Source organism: Emys orbicularis, chromosome 2 (assembly GCF_028017835.1).
Source record: "Emys orbicularis isolate rEmyOrb1 chromosome 2, rEmyOrb1.hap1, whole genome shotgun sequence".
NCBI lineage: Eukaryota > Metazoa > Chordata > Testudines > Emydidae > Emys > Emys orbicularis.
The window spans coordinates 101,768,999-101,790,651 of NC_088684.1; the positions used below are offsets into that span (position 1 = coordinate 101,768,999).

At 38.1% G+C, this 21,653-nt stretch overlaps 1 protein-coding gene across 1 annotated transcript; it reads left to right on the top strand.

The window, feature by feature from the left end:
* The first annotated feature begins 4,613 nt into the window (after nt 1-4,613).
* On the top strand, nt 4,614-8,994 carry TSHZ1 (teashirt zinc finger homeobox 1). Its single transcript, XM_065399174.1, has 2 exons — nt 4,614-4,692; nt 5,825-8,994. Exons 1-2 carry the CDS (start codon nt 4,614-4,616, stop codon nt 8,992-8,994), a joined length of 3,249 nt encoding a protein of 1,082 aa, XP_065255246.1.
* Nucleotides 8,995-21,653: the final 12,659 nt, after the last annotated feature.

The following is a 21,653-nucleotide window of genomic DNA, read 5'->3' on the forward strand; positions in this document are numbered from 1 at the left end:
GATGTTGGAAGTTAATGAATCTAGTAGCAGGGCGAACATTATTGAGACTGGATAATATGATCCAACTGCTTTCCCTCTTCTTATCCTCCTTGTAAAGAATGTATGGAAGTCAGTTATGTGGCATGATTCTAACATCTGTCCTACCCCATAATGGTAATTTGTACAAGTAATGGAAACAGGTTAAATACTTCCATTCTAATGTTGCCAGCAGTGGCGAAAATGAACATTTCAATGAAATAATTTCGACGGAGCAGGGAGAGGAGGGGTGGATGGACTGATTCATCTCCAACTCTCTTTGGTGATCCGAACACTAATGAGAATGCTTGAATGTATAGTTTATCAGATAGAGGAGGAAGAGCAAGTACATTTCTCAGATTAGAATCGCTGTGAAAATACACCCGCATGCAAGCTGCTTCTGTCTCCAATTGCAAAGGTTGGCTAATAATTTGCAGTATTCATTCCAAGGGGAATTATGGTAGGTAAGGGGAGGCAGAGAAGGAGGTGAGGAATCTTTTTGTTGGTTTTTTAATGGGTTGCCTTTAAGGTTATCATTCAACTTGCTAGAAGCACAGAGGTCATTCTTGTTTCAATACCTTATCTACTTTTTAGACCCATTATATTAAAATTACAAGGGAGGCAGTGCTAGCATTTTGCCCCCTGTTTCCTTGCAATTATAAATGAAAGACACAAACCACCGGAGTAGGTCCTTTGGTTGCCTGATAGGCTGTACTACTCTTCAGCAACTGTTGTGACTAGCCCATTTTTTGGCACTGTAGTGACATTGTAATATACATATAAACATACACAAATATATTTCTTGGATCTCTGTTATGATTCTCAGTGAGAACTCATATGTTCTAATTTGGAAAATTTTCAAATCCTCCAGCAGGTATCTTAACGCCTTACAATGTGAGCTTTTGGATTCTCTTTTGTGAATCACTAATAATATTGTACTCTGAAAATATATTGGTAAATGTATACACTATCTCTCTCTATCTAATCATCTTTTTTGAGGTGTGAAATGTGCTTTCACATAAATGCAAGTCACCCCCAGTCGGGAACCTGGTTCATGCCAGATGACAGTACAGAATCTTGGAAACTTCTGCTGTTTTCTGTTAGATGGATAAACATCAGATGCTGTGAAAACACACCTGTTGTGTGCTGAATGGTGATGGTTCATAAAGATACCACATTTATTTTGTCCCCGGTTAGGCCTGATTCAACAAAGAACTTTATGCCCAAGTCCTGTTCAGCAAAACACTTAAACATATACTTAAGTCTCATTGATTTCAATGGGACATAAGCATATGCTTAAAGTTATAGAAGTACTTGTGGCACCTTAGAGACTAACAAATTTATTAGAGCATAAGCTTTCGTGGGCTACAGCCCACTTCTTCGGATGCATATAGAATGGAACATATATTGAGGAGATATATATATATGCACACATACAGAGAGCATGAACAGGTTAAAATTATGCTCATATTTAAGTGTTTTACTGAATTGGGGCCTTAAATACTTAGATATTTTCCCCTTACAATTATTTTTTGATCCATTATTGTCTGGCCTTGATAGAGTTTTCACTTATAGTTATCACTTTTTGCCATTCTTAAAATAATGTTTGAATACTACAATCCTTTTTATAAATAGAAAAGAATATCTATGCTAGAGAGAAATTCCTTCAGAAGTACTGGGCTAAGGATTAAGAAATTATTTTATATATTTTTCATGAAAAAATATTATAGTTTTAAAACCATCTATATAATTCCAGTGTATGTTTGCCTCCTCAGACAATGTATGTGTATTTATAGTGTAAACCTTCTCACTGAAGCAAACACAATGTGCTGTACCACTAACATGTTCGATATATAGCGCCTCATGTCCACTTACATTAGAATGCACAGATTTTAATGCTGTTCAGAGATGACAGTACATCTATGGGGAAACATTGGCATCCAGAAGGCACATCTTATGGGCAAGAAATATTAACAAGGTTTAGTAAAAAGAAAAGCAGACCACTTCCAATCACTAGTTATTTCTTCCTGTGTCTGTAATTTGATGATTTTTTTTCAAAGAGAGAGAGAGGGATTGGCAACATTATGCACTGTAATATCTTCTGCTTTGGGTATAGTGAAGTTGCTGGAGATGAATTTTCATTGCTGCTCTATATATTTCTGTGTGTTTGCAGGACACACATGTAAACCAGTATCACAATTTGGAAACTGGACCCTTTCTGTCCATTTGTCTGTCTGTCTGTTATTTTTAAAGAGAGAGAGAGAATCTCAATTTCTCTGTTTTATTTGATGTAGGATAATAGCACTTTTCTATACAAATAACTGTGGAAAGAGAATTTTTGCTGTGTTTAAAATTTCAATGCCTACTTATTCATCAGATTTCCCTGGGGGAAATTTTAGTAAATATATATTTTTGAAAAGTAACAACTTCGTCTTTATTTTCTGTTCTTCTGTAATATCTGTCATAGAACACTTTTGGACTGGAAAATTGCATTGACCTTGTGAAATATCATATTCTGTTGTTTGTATTAATATTCTTACTAGAAACATCATTAAAGTCCTGAATCAAAAAGTATTATATTTATCTCAACAATAATCAGAGGGTTTCAATGAAATAGTTTCTAATGGTAATAATATAAATTAAAACATTTCAAATAAACTATCATATTACCTAATGTGCATTATGTGTGTGTGTGTGTGTGTGTGTGTTTGTTTAAAAATTGTATATAACTGTGTGTGTGTGTGTGTGTGTGTGTGTGTGTGTAGATATATACATATATATAAAAATTTGGATTGTTTTCAGGATCTGACTTTAAATTTTGAAAGAAAGGAAAATCATTGTTAAGGCAGAAAGTTCACTTTCCACTTTCTGGCTAGGTATTTCAATATATCTTGGCATGTATAAGAACTCACTCTTGTAGTAATCTCAGTAACAACTAAGAGTAAGAAAGAAGGTGAAAGATGGAATTTCACTTTAACACTCAGGTTCTTTGCTTTAATGGGTTAGCACCAGACATTTCATGTAACTTAAACATTTTTTGGTGTAGTTTAACTCCCTTTATGGTGGAAATAAAAGAAACTTCCCCACCAATCAACAGTGTATGAGAGTCAACACGAAAGATCATCATAAATAAACAGAAAAAAAAGATATATAATTTGGATCCATTATAACTTACATATAGAAACTGATTTGAAGCAGGTATTTACAGTAATTACTAAAATGTAATTTTTTTACCACTTTTGAAAAATAATAACAACCTACTGGACCAGTCATTCGGATTGTTGACCTGTAGCACTGATCTGCAACTTGAAGCAGTTAGTAATGTTTATTAAAAACATTGGATCAGATTGTCAGCTGGTGTAAATTGGCATAGCTCAGTTGAAGTTAGTGGAGCTACATTAATTTATACCAATTGAGAATATGACCCATTAAGTTTCAGCTCCTCCATAGTAACTGACTGTCAGTCATTAATAGTTCATATTTTTATATGTAAAGAAAAAATGCCAGAAGGGCCTAGTCTATTTTATGCACTGTGAGCCTGAAAATTTTAATTTAGAAAAACACTGTCAGAAAAAAAGGTCCCAGATTCCATAATTGTCTATAGTTGCCCTCCTATAAAATGCTTTCTTTTGCAGTTATAAATACCTGAAAACAGGAATGTATAATGCGAGTGCTGACAGACCCTTAACTATAGCTGTGCTAGTAGATTCCGCTACAACACACACACAATTTAAAATTATAAAAGTAACAGCATTACAAGGCTATAATACATTGTGGGCACTTGGTGACATTCTTGTGATAACACTGTAAGAGCTGAGATTTTTACAGAATAAATGAATAGGTAGTTTTTTCTTTTTCTTTGTTAGAGAACATCATCCTTTCTGGTTCCCTCTGAGCCTTTTCTCCAGCTTCTTCTGTTTTTCCGGTCTTCTCCTCCTCCTCGTTCCTGATACCATTACATATTTTTTTAATAAAAGGCTTGTGGCTCAGCTACCCTTTTTAATAACACTTTACCTGAAACTGTGTCATTTTTAACTTTTAACCATTTTTAGTAAAACAAAAGTATCTCCACAGATAAGAATGAGACAGGCAGTTATAGACTGGGTAGAGGGTTGAGGAGGACATGATAAGTTACAGCACTACAGTGGTAGGGGGGTGGAAGTGGATGAGTCACATGTCCTCTTGTCTTCAAATATGGGGCTGCAGTTGTGCAGGGAGTGTATTAGGACTCTGCTGTAAACCTAGAATTGTCACATATTGATTGTAGATACTATTGTTCTGTAAAAACAAACATTTTAAATAGTCTTCCTGTTAAAATGGGAGGATTAAATTTTGCTTTTTTAAAGGAGAAATATTCTGGGAATGAAAGAATTAGCAACTGCTTGTGAAAAAATGGCACAAATTGTATTAATACCTAACAACTAAAACTTCCTAAGGTGATAAGTGTATTTTATTTTATTTATTTATTTTTTCATATCACATTGAAGCAGAAGTGCCTTTTTCTGGCTTTCTTTCAACCTTTCTTCACGCAAGGGAATTGCACACATTTCAGAATGGCTCTGTACACAATTCACCCAATGTGAAAATATTTTTTTTCCATGTCAGAAAGCTGTTCTCAAACCATTTTTATTTTCTACTTTGACTTGCACATAAACTCATCCACATTCCCCAACCAAGGTGATTTTTTTGGCCAAGTGCTTCTTTTATAAATGTGGAGGCAAAAGTGTACATGTATGTTTTCTACGATACAATAAAAATGTACATTTATCACTTAGGTGCATGTAAGCCGCTTTTGTGAATTGGGCCCTTGGAGTAAATGTATTTTGATATAGTGGCCATCTGCTCACGAATATCACATTTGCTAGTTTAAAAAATAGTTTGATATAGATGAACATGTAATTTGTACAGTTTCACCAGATGGCAATACAATAGCAAAGTTTGATATTTACTGTAAGCCAATAATCAAAGTAGTCTTATGTTTTATGTTTATCACTTCTAAATATTCATCTAGTTCATTTATTTTATTTTTAGCTACCAACTGCTCTTGCCAGAATAGTAACGTGGCATCCACGTCATGTTATAGTGTAGAGGGATGCAAAGTATCTCCTGTTCATACAGAACAATAATAATTGTTTTCCTTATGTTGTCCCCTTTAAGTCAGTTTACCATTTAAATGTTCTATTTAAAAATGCCCTATGCCAGTGAAAGCCAAGAGCTGTGAGATTACTCCACTCTCTAATGAACCCAATGCAACAAGCCACCAGGAACCGCCTCAATAATTTACCTGACACTTTCACCAAGTATGGCTCCATTAGAGTCAGTTGTCTGCAACTGATTTTGCCAAGGAGATTGCCCTTGAGGTGCAGCTGAGGTCAATTTGCTACAGGGCTTGAGCAAATGGGATCAGTCCAGTCAATGATTCTAAGAACCTAGGTTCATGGAGCAGATGTCAACCTCACACATCTGCTTTGTACACACATAATGTATCTCACTGCCTGACTATTGCTCTATTTAATTATTCTTGTATTGAGGAGAGGAATCAGCTTAATGCTTTTTAAAAATAATGATGGTGACTATTGTGGTACTGTCTGTGGCATATTATTCTACTAGTATAAAAAATTAATACTACTCATTAAGAGTTAAGGTTGATGTTAAGTTAAGAGTGTACAGGTTGAGTGTGTAAGTGGTGGGGGAGTGTTGTTTGTACCTTTAAAATTTGGCTTCATCATTAGTGTGTTTAGTTTAAGAGATGGCAGTGATATAAAATGTGCACATTCCATAACTGTGTCTTGTTTTTCTATATTTTAAGCATATGTTCCTGAGGAGGAATTGAAGGCAGCAGAAATAGATGAAGACAGAGTGGAGGATGACGGGCTGTCTCTGGACATCCAGGAGAGTGAGTATTTGTGCAATGAAGAAACAGAGATCAAAGAGGCTCAAAGCTACCAGAACTCCCCAGTCAGCACTGCAACTAATCAAGATGCAGGCTATGGTTCACCGTTTAGTGAAAACAGTGATCAACTGGCCCATTTCAAAAGCACTTCCTCTCAAGAAGAGAAAGAGGATCATCAGTGCACAGACAATGCTTCCTATCCACAGGACAGCTTGGCACAAATAAAAGCTGTGTATGCAAATTTACTCTCAGAGTCTTGCTGGTCCAGTTTAGCTTTGGACTTAAAGAAATCCAGTCCAACTACCAGCAACAATGAAATCAGCCAGAATGAAAACACCACCAATTGCAATGCTAATACCAACACCCACGGTACCAGTACCAACACCAGTACTAGTACGAGTAACTGTAATACTAGTAACAGTAACAGTGGTGGTTCAGGTTATGACTGGCACCAAGCTGCATTAGCTAAAACTTTGCAGCAGACTTCTTCATATGGACTTCTCCCAGAGCCTAGCCTGTTCAGCACAGTTCAGCTTTACCGGCAAAACAATAAACTCTATGGGTCTGTGTTCACCGGTGCTAGTAAATTTCGATGCAAAGACTGCAGTGCAGCCTATGACACACTGGTGGAGCTAACAGTGCATATGAATGAAACTGGACATTACCGTGATGACAACAGAGATAAAGAATCTGAAAAGACCAAACGGTGGTCAAAGCCTAGAAAACGTTCGCTTATGGAAATGGAAGGCAAAGAGGATGCTCAAAAAGTGCTGAAATGCATGTACTGTGGGCATTCATTTGAATCTTTGCAAGACCTGAGTGTCCATATGATAAAAACAAAGCATTACCAGAAAGTGCCTCTGAAGGAACCAGTACCAGCCATCACTAAACTGGTCCCTTCTACCAAAAAGCGAGCACTTCAGGACTTAGCTTCACCTTGTTCACCTGAGCCACCAGGGATCACTGCAGAGGCTGCATTGAGTGAGTCTGCAAAGGATCAGAAAACTGCCAATCCCTATGTGACTCCAAACAATCGCTATGGCTATCAGAATGGTGCTAGCTACACTTGGCAGTTTGAGGCCCGTAAAGCCCAGATACTGAAATGCATGGAATGTGGCAGTTCTCATGACACATTGCAGCAACTTACTGCTCATATGATGGTCACTGGTCATTTTTTGAAGGTGACCAACTCAGCCTCGAAAAAAGGAAAACAACTAGTGTTGGACCCTGTGGTGGAGGAAAAGATACAGTCCATACCTCTGCCACCCACCACCCATACGAGACTACCAGCCTCCAACATTAAAAAGCAACCTGATTCTCCAGCTGGGTCTACAAACTCTGAGGAGAAGAAGGACCCAGAAAAGGAAAAGGTGGTTGTCACTGAAACAGACAAAAAGATAAAAGAGGAGAGTGAGGACTCTATGGAAAAATTTGAGCCAACAACTTTATATCAGTACCTCAGAGAGGAGGATCTGGATGACAGTCCTAAAGGTGGAATAGACATATTGAAATCCCTTGAGAACACGGTGACAACAGCTATCAGCAAGGCTCAGAATGGAGCACCTTCCTGGGGAGGATACCCCAGCATTCATGCAGCTTACCAGCTACCGGGAACAGTAAAGTCCCTACAACCCACAGTGCAGAGTGTTCAAATGCAGCCATCCTATGCCAGTAGTGTAAAATCACTGTCGTCGGAACACAGTGCACTCGTCCATTCCCCAGGTAGTCTCACACCGCCACCTCACAAGAGTAATGTGTCGGCGATGGAGGAGCTGGTGGAGAAAGTTACAGGTAAAATCAATGTAAAGAGGGAAGAAAAACCTGCAGAGAAAGAGAAGAGTTCTCCCGTTAAACCAACGTCACCTGCTGCTAAAGAAAACAAAGACTTTCCAAAATCTGAGGAAATAAACAACAAACAGCAACAGAAAAAGAGTCCCGATGCAGAAGTTCAGAAGGTCAAAAAGGACAGTCCAGCTGAAACTCATACTCCAAATGGTACAGAGCCACTCAAAGCAAAAGTCGCAAATGGCTGTAATAATTTAGGAATCATCACAGATCATTCGCCTGAGCCATCTTTCATTAACCCATTGAGTGCTTTACAGTCCATTATGAATACCCACCTAGGCAAAGTTTCTAAGCCAGTAAGCCCCTCTTTGGACCCTTTGGCCATGTTGTACAAAATTAGCAACAGTATGTTGGACAAACCCATTTACCCGACCACTCCGGTCAAGCAGGCTGATGCCATCGACCGATACTACTATGAAAACAGTGATCAGCCCATTGATTTAACCAAGTCCAAAAACAAACCTCTTGTTTCCAGTGTGGCTGACTCTGTCTCTTCTCCTCTAAGGGAGAGCGCCCTAATGGATATTTCTGATATGGTGAAAAATCTCACAGGGCGTTTGACACCCAAGTCTTCGACTCCATCTACTGTGTCAGAGAAGTCGGATGCTGATGGAAGCAGTTTTGAGGAAGCGCTGGATGAGCTGTCACCAGTACACAAGAGGAAAGGCAGGCAGTCCAACTGGAACCCTCAGCATCTTCTGATCCTTCAAGCACAGTTTGCTTCCAGCTTGAGGGAGACACCAGAAGGCAAATATATTATGTCAGACCTCGGTCCACAGGAGCGGGTACACATCTCTAAGTTTACTGGTCTTTCCATGACCACAATTAGCCACTGGCTGGCCAATGTGAAGTATCAGTTAAGGAGGACAGGTGGAACTAAGTTTTTAAAGAACCTAGACACAGGACATCCTGTTTTCTTTTGCAATGATTGTGCCTCTCAATTCAGGACTGCTTCTACATACATAAGTCACTTAGAGACACATTTAGGGTTTAGTTTGAAGGATCTGTCAAAGTTGCCACTAAATCAGATTCAAGAACAGCAGAATGTTTCAAAAGTCCTCACGAACAAGACTTTGGGCTCACTTGGAATTGCTGAGGAGGACTTGGGCTCCACATTCCAGTGTAAGCTCTGTAACCGAACTTTTGCAAGCAAGCACGCAGTCAAACTGCACCTTAGTAAAACACACGGCAAGTCCCCAGAGGACCATCTGATCTATGTAACTGAGTTAGAAAAACAATAGCGTCCAGGTAAGCAGCTAGGTATGCAAGTGACCACAGGAACATTGCACTAAACTTCTTCATAGTACTGCACTAGGCCTGACCTGAGCCTCTGAAATCAGTCTTACTTTTGTTGCTGAACTGCCTATCTGGACCTTGGTTTTTCTTACACTTATTTTGTAGTTATATTTATATGCTCTTTGTCTGATCTGTGCATGGTGATTTTTTTTTGTTTTGTTTTGGTTTTTTTGTGAGTCAAAGTCTGATCTTTATTTTCAACATCTGTCCTTGATGTTAAGCTATCTTTTGTAGAATATAGTGGGAGACACTATTGAGAGACATTAATTTAGCAGTAAAGAAAGACACAAAGAACAATGATAAAAAGACATCCTAAAATTACAAAGTTGCCATGACAATAAAGGTCACAGAACCCAGTAGTGTCAAGTTTTAACCCTCTAAGAACTGTAATAGCATTTCTGTGCCTTTCCAAATAATTAAATAAATAAAGAGGCTTAAAGGGATTTCATTCAAATCAAAGCTGTGTCAAAAACAAAATGTACTAAAGATTTTTTTTTTTAAATTGAATGAGCATTTTTTAATGCAGAACTGGTTTGTGGAGAAAACATGCATGCAGTTCTTGGACAAAGGAAAGCTATCTACTACTCACGGGGTTAGGAAGCCACAACTGTAAGAGTTTAATAATAATAACAATAATATAAAATAGCAAACCAAGTTGCCACTATGCCCAAACCCTCTGGATGCTGAAAATTGCCACTTTTTTGGCAAAAAAAAGTATGCAAGCTGTTATTTAAAAAAAGTGTAAAAATGCTTTTTTTCCCTGTAAAATACTGCAGTTTATAGTTATTTACAAATGTTAAGCTTTGGTACAAGCTGACCTTTCTATAGTGTGCTGCATTGATAAATGAAAACAAAAAACAAAACAAAAAAATGGGGCAAATGTTGGATTCCGTTCCTTGTAAATTGCCAGCATCAGCTTAAAAAAATACATGTTACATATCGTACCATTTTAAACTGTTTAACTTTCTTTGTACCTTCTGGCTGTATGCTTTCTCTTTTAACTTTTTATATTGTCATTTTATATTCGACTTCTGTGTATATAATGTAAAACCACACTTTTTGAATAAAATTTAGTTCCTGCAGCTTGATTTAAATAGAGAAATTTTACTGGCACCTGCATCTTTCCAGATGCATGTACTTAAAGGAACTATCTGACAAAAATAAATAAATAAAAATAAAGCAAGCAATGCACTATGAATTATACATTTTGATGTTTTATCATTAATATTGTACAGTACATTTTGGTTCACACAATTAAATCCACTGTTTTCTCAAGTGTAAAATAAACCCACATGCAGTTCTTGATTTACGTTCATTGTCATGTCGTCATTATTTTGCCTTTGAGGTGTTGTTCAAGGAATAAGAGGTATCACTTATGCAATCAACCAACAAACGTATATTTGAAATCATCTTTTCATGATCTGTATGCTGACATATTTTGTTGTAAGCCATAAGTATTAATAACTTCTTAAAGTATACTTGCAGTAAATTACCCTCCTATAGGTACAAAATCATTGTGATTTTATTAATTAGTAATGGGCATTCTATTGATCACTGAAGTGTAAAACGGGCTGAGAATCTTTTGCCAAGTTAATCTTCTTGCCTGTAAATGTACTTGTAATCATTTTTGCTGTGTATTCAGAGCCCACTCATAAGACCCTTCCTCAGGCAAAACTCCTTTTGACTTCATCAGGAGTTTTGGCTGAGTAAGATGCTGTGGCTTAGGCTCCCATTGTCCTTTGGATACTGTGTTACTTGCCTTTCCTGCAGCTATGAAGACCTCTGAGGCTTTGACACCAGTTCTTACTTACAGTACAAGAAGACAGACCTATGTTTCTCTGTACTATTTAAATATTACATTTTGAGGTAAGCTGAGCCCAGTCGTATCAGGTGTTTCTCTTAATCTTTATTTCTGTTCTGTTGAATGCAGATGTCATTTAGAATGTAAAAGAGAGCTGTCAGGGCCTTCAGTGCTCTATCTCACGAGTGCTATGACACTTACAGTATGTGAAAGCCTGGGATCCACTATCCAGACACATTTTGGAGGGGCTATTAAATGTGAGGACCTTTGGGGGTTTGCTTTCACATAGTATTAGTGATACTGTTGTTATAGGTGTATTTCTATCCCCTTTTCTTAATTCTTCACAAGTTATTTTTTTTAATTGAGACTTCTGTTTTCAGCTTAATTCTGTTTCTTATCTTTACATTATTTACAGTCCCAGTAACAGCCAAGCATTGTTCTGTATCCTGTAATGATTTCAGAAGAGCCTAGCAGGTCCAGGTCAGCTATGTTTACATAGTATTTCTACTAGTGCAGGAGAATGCCATAGGGGTCTGTTAAATTTCCTTTACTTTCTTCACTGAAAATACCTATGTCCTTTAGGGGATCCAGCCATTTAGGCATTTCAGTTCAATTACTGGATGATTATGTACTTTGGGCCCAAGGGGTGGTGAGGAAAAATAACAATTAGGCCTATGGCAGTAATGCAGAATCTTTACATAATAACCCTTTGAAGTTTTGTTTACTTTACCACAGGCCTGCAAACATATGATTATAGGATATACTGTATTGCAGTGCAACAGTAGGAATAGTGAGTGAGAAGGTTGAAAGGGAGAAATAATACATCTAAAGTGGGTTCAAATCTAATGTAAATCCATTAAAACTCATTTTGAAACACTGCATGTAAATTAAGTTCTCTGCACTCCCTTGAGAGGTGTTTAGGGCATGGCCAAGTCTGTTTCAATTCTGATAGCTACAGGATTTTTAACATGGAGACTGAGATTGAACATTCACTCATTAAATGGATTAAAAACTAGCTAATTTATAGATCTAAAAGATGGGGAATCATCATCTAGCGGGTGTGTTTCTATTGGGGTTCCATATGGATTGGTTCTTGAGCCTAGGCTATTTAACAGTTTTGTCAATGATCTGGAAGAAAACAAAATCGTCACTGATAAAGTTACCAGATGAAAAAGTTGAGGGAATGGTAACTAATGAAGAGGACAGATCACAAGTACAGAATGATCTGGATCGCTTGGTAAACTAGGCGCAAGCAAACCATATGTGTTCTAATATGGCTATATGTAAATGTATATATCTAGGAACAAAGAATGTAGGCCATACTTACATACTGGAGGACTCTATCCTGGGAAGCAGTGACTCTGAAAAAGATTTGGAGATCGTGGTGGCTAATCAGCTGAACATAATCTCCAAGTGCAACGCTGAGGCCAAAAAGACTAATGTGATCCTTGGTTGCATAAGCAGGAATCTCAAGGAGGAGTACAGAGGTTATTTTATCTCTTTATTTGGCACTGGTGATAGACTAAAGGAGTTCAATCTATTTAGTTTAACAAAGAGAAGGTTAAGGGGGATCTTGATTACAGTCTATAACAGGGGTAGGCAACCTATGGCACGCGTGCCAAAGGTGGCACATGAGCTGATTTTCAGTGGCACTCACACTGCCCAGGTCCTGGCTACCGGTCCGGGGGGCTCTGCATTTTAATTTAATTTTAAATGAAGCTTCTTAAATGTTTTAAAAACCTTATTTACTTTACATACAACAATAGTTTAGTTATATATTATAGACTTATAGAAAGAGACCTTCTAAAAACGTTAAAATGTATTACTGGCACGCGATACCTTAAATTAGAGTGAATAAATAAAGACTCGGCACACCACTTCTGAAAGGTTGCCGACCCCTATAAGTACCTATGTGGGGAACAAATTTTTAATAATGGGCTCTTCAAACTATCAGAGAAATATATAATATCTCCATCTCTGGAGATATTTAAGAGTAGGTTAGATAAATGTCTATCAGGGATGGTCTAGGCAGTATTTGGTCCTGCCATGCGAGCAGGGGACTGGACTCGATGACCTCTCGAGGTCCCTTCCAGTCCTAGAATCTATGAATCTATGAATAATCCAATGGCTGGAAGTTGAAGCTAGACAAATTCAGACTGGAAATAAGGCATAAAGTTTTACAGGTGAGAGTAATTAATCATTGGAAAAATTTACCAAGAATTATAGTGGATTCTCCAATGCTGACAATATTTAAATCAAGATTGAATGTTTTTCTAAAATACACCTCTACCCCGATATAACGCTGTCCTCGTGAGCCAAAAAATCTTACCGCATTATAGGTGAAACCGCGTTATATCGAACTTGCTTTGATCCGCCGGAGTGTGCAGCCCCGCCCTCCTGGAGCACTGCTTTACTGCGTTATATCCGAATTTGTGTTATATCGGGTCACGTTACATCGGGGTAGAGGTGTATATGCTCTTTTAAATTATTTTGGGGGAAGTTCTATGGCCTATGTTATACAGGAGGTCGGGCTAGATGATCACAATGGCCCCTTCTGGCCTTGGAATCTATGAATTGATGACTCATCATTCAAGCCTGGCCCTGAACAAAGTCCATTTAGAATAAATTAGCAGCTGTCCCCTGTGACTGCATTGATGTAACATTTTGTACCATAGAAATGGGGTGTGTGATGTTTGAATTCTCTGATTTTTTTGACTCATCTAACAAAAGGACACAGGAAAAAAAAGCAATATGATCTTTAATCTTTTTATGGTGGCCCTTGATTGAATATTGTATTTCCAAATGAATTCTTTTTTTATTGAGTAAAGGTAATATGCAATTAGTTTTTTTTCTTTTAAATTTTTGATGCTGGAAGCATGCAGGTCAATTCTCTTTTCATTTCATAAAGGGAAGGGAAGTTTGTGCTATTCTTAATAACAGCAACTACTGTATGGAAGTGACCTGCACAACCTTTCAGAACCACTCATGAAGAAAGGAAGCTGTAAGGGCCTCAGGGCCTGTGTACATACTGTAAGATTCTGTTTTTATTCTGTTAAACATTCAAAATCTATTGTGTCTATTTCTTTTCCAAGACCTGTGCAGCCACATTTTGTCAACAATACATTTTTAGTGTTTAAATTTCTCCAGCTATCGGTTCTCACAAGTGAAGGTCTTGGTTTGTCTGTTTTTCAAGTTGGGTTTTGTATTCTATGTACTTCCTTTTATTATTATTTTCAGGTTGATGCATACCACTGGGTTGCAAGTTTCAAGAGGTAACTGTATGCTGCTAAGGTCAATCCTGAAGGGATGGGAATGGTTTGTTGTAGTTTTTTTTAAATAAAATACCAGTTGGTTATATAATCACTTATGTATTCTACAACATGGTTTTGTTATAGTTTCTCTAGGTAACTATGTTGGTGGATAAGAGCACCAGACATAATCAGTCCTTGCAGTTGAAAACATTAAGAATACAAATATATTCAAGTACAGTGGAACAAAAATGCAGGAATTAAACTTAAATCAAAATGATTAATCTACAAAGTATCAGATTTTGCCTACAGCCAAGCCATCTTGAAATATGAGCTTGTCAAATCTCTTAAGCTAAACAGGGTTGGCCCTGTTTAGCGTTATGGATGGGAGACCTCCAAGGAAAGCCCAGTTTCTGTGGGAGGTGGTTTAAAAAACTCAGTAGGTGGCACTCTTCTCTCTGACTCAGTACTGAATAGTGAACTACTCTCCCAGCATGGTGTTAGGAGGCTGTGGGAGTTGCCATCTGTTCGCTGAAACATAAAACAGAATCTCTTTTTAACCACTTACAGGAATAGAATGTTAGCCCCAATTTCTTGACCAGATTCTAATTTGAGTAACTCTCTTCTCTAAATGTAGGCTTTGTCTATACTGTCCCAGGGGCTGAGAATAGCAGTGTGCACCAAAATGCTGTGCTGTAACTCCCCCATGTGGGCTCTGCAGGCATGAACTAAAAGGTTCCTAGTTCATATTAATGTAATCCTATTTGAAGAGGAATATGTTAATGCGAACTAGGAACCTTTTAGTTTGTGCCTGCAGCATCCACACGTGGGAGTTGCAGCACAGCACATAGGTGCACACTACTTTTCATACACCCTGTAGTCCGTATTGCAAGGCAGTGTAGACAAGAACATAAAGACAGCCATATTGGGTCAGACCAAAGGTCCATCTAGCTCAGTATCTGGCAGTGGCCAATGCCAGGTGCCCCAAAGGGAATGAACAAAACAGGTAATCATCAAGTGATCCATCCCCTGTTGCCCATTCCCAGCTTCTGGCAAACAGAGGCTAGGGACACCATCCCTACCCATCCTGGCTAATAGCCATTGATGGACCTATCCTCCATGAACTTACCTAGTTCTTTTTTGAACCCTTTTATAGTCTTGGCCTTCACAACATCCTCTGGCAAGGAGTTCCGCAGGTTGACTGCGTTGTATAAAAAATACTTCCTATTATTTGTTTTAAACCTGCTGCCTATTAATTTCATTTGGTGACCCCTAGTTCTTGTGTTATGAGAAGGAATAAATAACACTTCCTTATTTACTTTCTCCATACCAGTCATGATTTTATAGACCTCTATCATATGCCCCCTTAGTCATCTCTTTTCCAAGCTGAAAAGTCTGTCTTATTAACCTCTCCTCATATGGAAGCTGTTCCATACCTGTAATCTTTTTTGTTTCCCTTTAACCGTTTCCAATTCCAATATATCTTTTTTGAGATGGGGCAACCACATCTGCACATAGTATTCAAGATGTGGGCGAACCATGGATTTATATTGAGGCAATATGATATTTTCTGTCTTATTATCTATCCCTTTCTTAATGATTCCCAACATTCTGTTTGCTTTTTTGACTGCCACTACACATCAAGTAGATGTTTTCAGAGAACTATCCACAATGACTCCAAGATCTCTTTCTTAAGTGGTAACAGCTAATTTTGACCACATACTTTTATATGTATAGTTGGGATTATGTTTCCAATGTGCATTACTTTGCATTTATCAACATTGAATTTCATTGGCCATTTTGTTGCCCAGTCACCCAGTTTGGTGAGACCATAAATTCTTCCTCCTGTTATAACTGGATGCCGAATCCTTAACTTTATGTTTTATGTAATGTTTCTGAGCACTGTTAAGTAGTTTCTGTGTTCTGCCCCAGAGGTAGCTGCATGTCTGTAGTTGACACACTTGAGAGGCTTTTGGCATGAAAGCAGTCCTATAAATGGAAGGTGGTATTATAATGAAGTTAGTCAAATAATACCCAAAAGCCTGTAGTGCTGTCAAAGGGTGGGGGTATTTATGGGTATGTCTACTCAGCAATAAAAATCCAGTTATGAGTCTGAGCCCAGGTCAACTGACTCGGGCTCGAGTTGTGGGGCTAAAAATAGCAGCGCGGACATTCAGGCTCAGGCTGGAGCACAGGCCCCAAGACCCTCCCAGCCTGCTGACTTTCAGAGCCTGGTCTCCAGCCCCAGCCTAAATGTCTTCACTGCTATTTTTAGCCTTGTGGCACAAATCACGGAAGCCTGAGTCAGTTGACCCAGGCTGTGACACTTGCTGTGGGTCATTTTTTGCTGCCAGGTGGGAGGGTCCTAGAGCTCGGGCTGCAGTCTTTTAGGCGGAGCCCTGAGAACCTGAGTCAGCTGGCACAGGTCAGCTGTGGGTTTTTAATTACAGAGTAGACATAGTCTTAGAGGCCACATGCAGCAATGAGGATTAAAATAATGGGGGACAAAAGGGGATCTTGATGCTTAACTATGAATAACAGGAGTCTCTCCCATATATGTAAACAACATATTTTCACAGACATGATCATCTCTTCTGAAGTTGGCTTTACAATGGTGACAGTGTCCATTAGCCATTTATCAGTGTTCACAATGCTAACCTGTTGGTTCGAAGATACTCATAATTGGTTTGCGACTGGGACTTTTCACTAAGCTACTGTCAAACACAGAGCCAAACGGAGATACGGGGTCCCTTCAACTGGACCAAGACACATGCTTCACAAAATGATGCTAACCCTAGAGCATCTGTATCATCTAAATAAGTTTGTGAAGTCTGAAATCCTTTATTCATGTGGCATTTGTTACATTGCTCTTCACAGTGGTATTTCATCTTATATAAACCATAAGGGAATGTGATCATTGCAAGTGACTCCTTGTATCCGTTAATGCCCCAGTCTGTTTTGTTTATTGTGGCCTGTAATTGATTATTACCTAGGTTTTAAAAAGTACAGCATGGAAGGGAAACTAAAGCATTAGAAACACATTTGATGAAATTCTGGCTGCATCAAAGTCAATGGCAAAACTCCCACTCACTTCAATGGGGACAGAATTTCATCCACTATAATTAAAATAAAAATACCCTGATACAAATTTTTCATCCCATTCTCCATTAGAATAAGGTCATGTCTTCAACACTGCACCTTAATCAACAAACAAGTAGATACTAACTAAAGTTTATCATAGTATAGCAACTCTTTGTGTCTTCTCACAATATGTTTATCTCTTTTAAATGTGTGTGTGTGTATGTATATAAAATATTATACGGATCTTGACACGGAATAATTTTAAAGCAACATTACCTTTGTTCTCTGACCCACGGCAGAACAGAGCTCACCCTCTCATTGTACAGCAGGGCTTATGTTCTTGTCTAATTAAAAACAGATAATGCTAGGTGACACTGGAATTTATAATAAATAATTAGCCAAAAGTTTCAGGACACCATAGAAAACCTGTAGGGTCTAAGTTATAATTATCTGATTAAAAATGTAATAATCTCTGTTTTGACCTTTATTATACAAGAATCTCTTTCTAAGTAGGAACACAGAAGCTTAAGCAATAATTATGCCTCTGTTTTGCTGCTTTAGAAAACTAATGTATGGCCCTAAAGGCTTACCTAGATTTCACTTTTAATACACTTATTATTGTTTGAACACTGTCAGTATTGTCATCCCTATAAGGTACACTGAAGATATTTTTATTGTTGTTATTGTTATTAAAATAACATCATGTATTTAAATTGCAGTAGCACACAAAATGTGCTAAGTACTTCCCAAACACAGAGGAATCCATGCTCCCTGCCCTCTGAAGATTACATTTTAAAACCCTAGTCCTGCACTGGGATCGGCAGCATCCCATGGTCTTCAGTGCACCAGATGATCCCAGGAAGGACAGGGGCTTAGAAAGAGACAAGATAAAGGGTTGTGGAGGGAAATGAATATAATACACAAAGGCCCAGATCCTGCAATCAGATCTGTGCAGCCACCTGTATGAATCTGACTGGATTGTAGAATAAGGGCTAAAGTAGCTAGAGTGATGATGGCTGTCTTTGATCTCTAGCCCGGTTGCCCCTCTACCCAGCCATAGATTAATTCTTTTTTTTAATTACCCTGCTCTCTTTTAATTTTTTTAGATGTCTTTTTGTGTTTTAAGACATATTTTTAGTTGAAACTTTTATTAGTCATTTCCCAACTTTGTTTTTATTAGGTTAGCTCAGCCAACCTTTTGACAAACTTCTTAGTGTTGAGATTTTTGCATGGATCTCCACCAGAATTACTTATCCTTTAAACCAAAAGCCATCTAGGCTAATGGACACAAAGCAATATTAGTATATTAACTTCTACTATGTTTAATTATTTTACTCTTGGAGTAAGATACAGTCCCTGCCCAGAAGACTTGACAGTCTAAAACTCTCTTGATTTGTCATTTAATGTCTTAGCCACTAGACCAGATTCTTCATCATACTTTATTCTGCCCCAAGAATATTATAATTTAAAGAGGACAAACAGCCCAGTCCACATATACAGAGCACCAATATAACCTGGAATTGGAAGATCCAATGTCAAAGTGGGAGCAGATTTTTAAAAAATGTCTTCACTGGTGGACTTGTAGGTGTTACGTCAGTTTGTATTAATCTTCCTGAGCAATTCAATTTCATTATATCTTATTATACGTCATCATATCCAGCATCCCTTTACCTTCTCAGAGACACTCCAGATTCCAGAGTGCTGAGATCAAATGTTGGTCCTGCTTAATTTATTTGGAATCAAGGGTTTTTGCATTTCTGAATGGCATGATAAAATCTTGGAATTGGACATAGTCCTTCTCAACTGTAGATGTACAGATTGGGTCACATACCATTTTCCATCATTCCTTTCTGCAATTAATGGGGACCAATGATGTAAACTTCTGAAGAGGATGCTGAATATATAAATCCATTAGGAAAAGGTGGGGTTTCTGATTCCCATACAAAATAATAAACATTATATTCACACATAGAGAGATAATGGGATTTACTCTGAACATTTTTGGTGTCAATTCTTTCATTATTGTTCTGTTAAAACTAATGTGAACATTTAAGTCCTGTTTAGACTTAGTTTGTCACTGTGACATTCCAAAGTGTAATATCTTATTTGTTGTCATGGAAGCATTGTTACAAGTTCAGTGTCATAAAAACAAAATAAAAGACACGAAACCCACCCACCACCCAACCATAAGAACTGGCACAGTTCCTCCTCAGCAAGTCACCATCATTCTGCATCTTCTGAGGGGGAAAACAAAACTTTTTAAGGGGAGCTAAGGTTTACACTTTCAGATGACCACTTCAATAGCACTAGCTTTATACTGAATCAAGAAAGTGACTTTCCTCTTAAGTGCTGACATAAGAATGGCCATTCTGGTCAGATCAATGGTCCATCTAGCCCATTATCCTGTTTTCCGACAGTGGCAGGTGCTAGATGCTTCAGGGGGAGTGGACAGAACAGGGCACTCTATTGAGTGATATATCCCCTGTCATCCAGTCCCAGCTTTTAGCAGTCAGATGTTTAGGGACATCCACAGCATGGGGTTGCATTCCTGACCATCTTGGCTAATAGCCATTGATGAACCTATCTTCCATGTACTTATCCTTTTTTGAATCCAGTTATACTTATGGCCTTCACAGCATATCTTGGCAATGAGTTCCACAGGTTGATTGTATGTTGTTCGAAGAAGTACTTCTATATGTTTGTTTTAAACCTGCTGCCTATTAATTTCATCAGGTGACTTCTGGTTCTCGTATTATGTGAAGGAATACATAACCTTTCCTTATTCACTTTCTCCACCCCATACATGATTTTATAGACCTCTATCATATCCTTCCTTAGTCCTCTCTTTCCTAAGATGAACAGTCTCAGTCTTTTAAATCTCTTCTCATATGGAACCTGTTCCATACTCCCAATTATTTTTTGTTACCCTCCCAATACTTTTTCCCAATTCTAATATAGCTCTTTTGAGCTGAGAAGACCAGAACTGCATGCAGTATTCAATGTGTGGGTGTACTGTGGATTTATATAGTGGTATGATATTGTCTGTCTTATTATCTATCCCTTTCCTAATGGTTCCTTACATTCTGTTAGCTTTTTTTGACTGCTGCTGCACATTGAGCAGATGTTTTCAGAGGACTATCCATGATGACTCTAAGATCTCTTGAGTGGTAACATCTAATTTAGAGCCCATCATTTTGTCTGTGTTGGTGGGATTATGTTTTCCAGTGTGCATTACTTTGCATTCATCAACATTGAAATTCATCTACCATTTTGTTTTCCAGTCACCCAGTTTTGTGAGATCCCTTTATAACTCTTCACAGTCTGATTTGGATTTTACTATCTTGAGTAATTTAGTATCGTCTGCAAACTTTGCCACCTCACTTGTTATCCCCTTTTCCAGATAATTTATGAACGTGTTGAACAGCACTGGTCCCAGTATGGCTTCTTGGGGGACCCTACTATTTTCCTCTCTCCACTATGATAACCAACCATTTCTTCCTACCCTTTGTTTCCTATCTTTTAACCAGTTACTGATCCAGGAGAGGATCTTCCATCTTATCCCTTGACAGCTTATTTTGCTTAAGAGCCTTTGGTGATGAAATTTGTCAAAGATCTTTCTGAAAGTCTAAGTACACTGTACCCATTGGATCACCCTCGTCTATATGTTTGTTGATACACTCAAATAACCCTGTTAGATTAGTGAGGCATGATTTCCCTTTACAAAACCCATGTTGACTCCTCCCCAACATATGCAGTTAATTTAGGCATCTGATAATTCTGTTCTTTACTATAGTTTCAACCAATTTGCCTACTACTGAAGTTAGGCTTATCTGCCTGTAGTTGCCAGGATCACCTCTTTAGCCTTTTTAAAAAATCAGCGTCACTTTAGCTATCCGCCAGCCATCTGGTACAGAGGTTGAGTTAAGCAATAGTTACATACCATAGTTAGTAGTTCTGCAATTTCATATTTGAGTTCCTTCAGAGCTCTTGTCTTGGTGACTTAGTACTGTTTAATTTATCAATTTCTTCTCCAACCTCCTCTATTAACACTTGAATCTGGGACAGTTCTCAGATTTGTCACCTAAAAAGTATGGCTCAGGTGTGGGAATCTCCCTCAGATCCTCTACAGTGAAGATCAATGCAAAGAATTCATTTAGCTTCTCCACGATGGCCTTATCTTCTTTGAGTGCTCTTTTAACTCTGTAATCATTCAGTGGCTCCACTGATTGTTTGGTAGGCTTCCTGCTTCTGATGTACTTAGAAGACATTTCTGCTGTTTGTTTTTGTGTATTTGTAAGCTGCTCTTCAAATTCTTTTTTGGCCAGCCTAATTATACTTTTACACGTGACTTGCCAGAATTTATACTTCTTTCTATTTTCCTCACTAGGATTTGACTTCCAATTTGGCAGAATTTGGCCTCCAGGAGCTCTCTCATACCCTATGTCATTGGTATCTACACTGGCTCCTCTCCAGT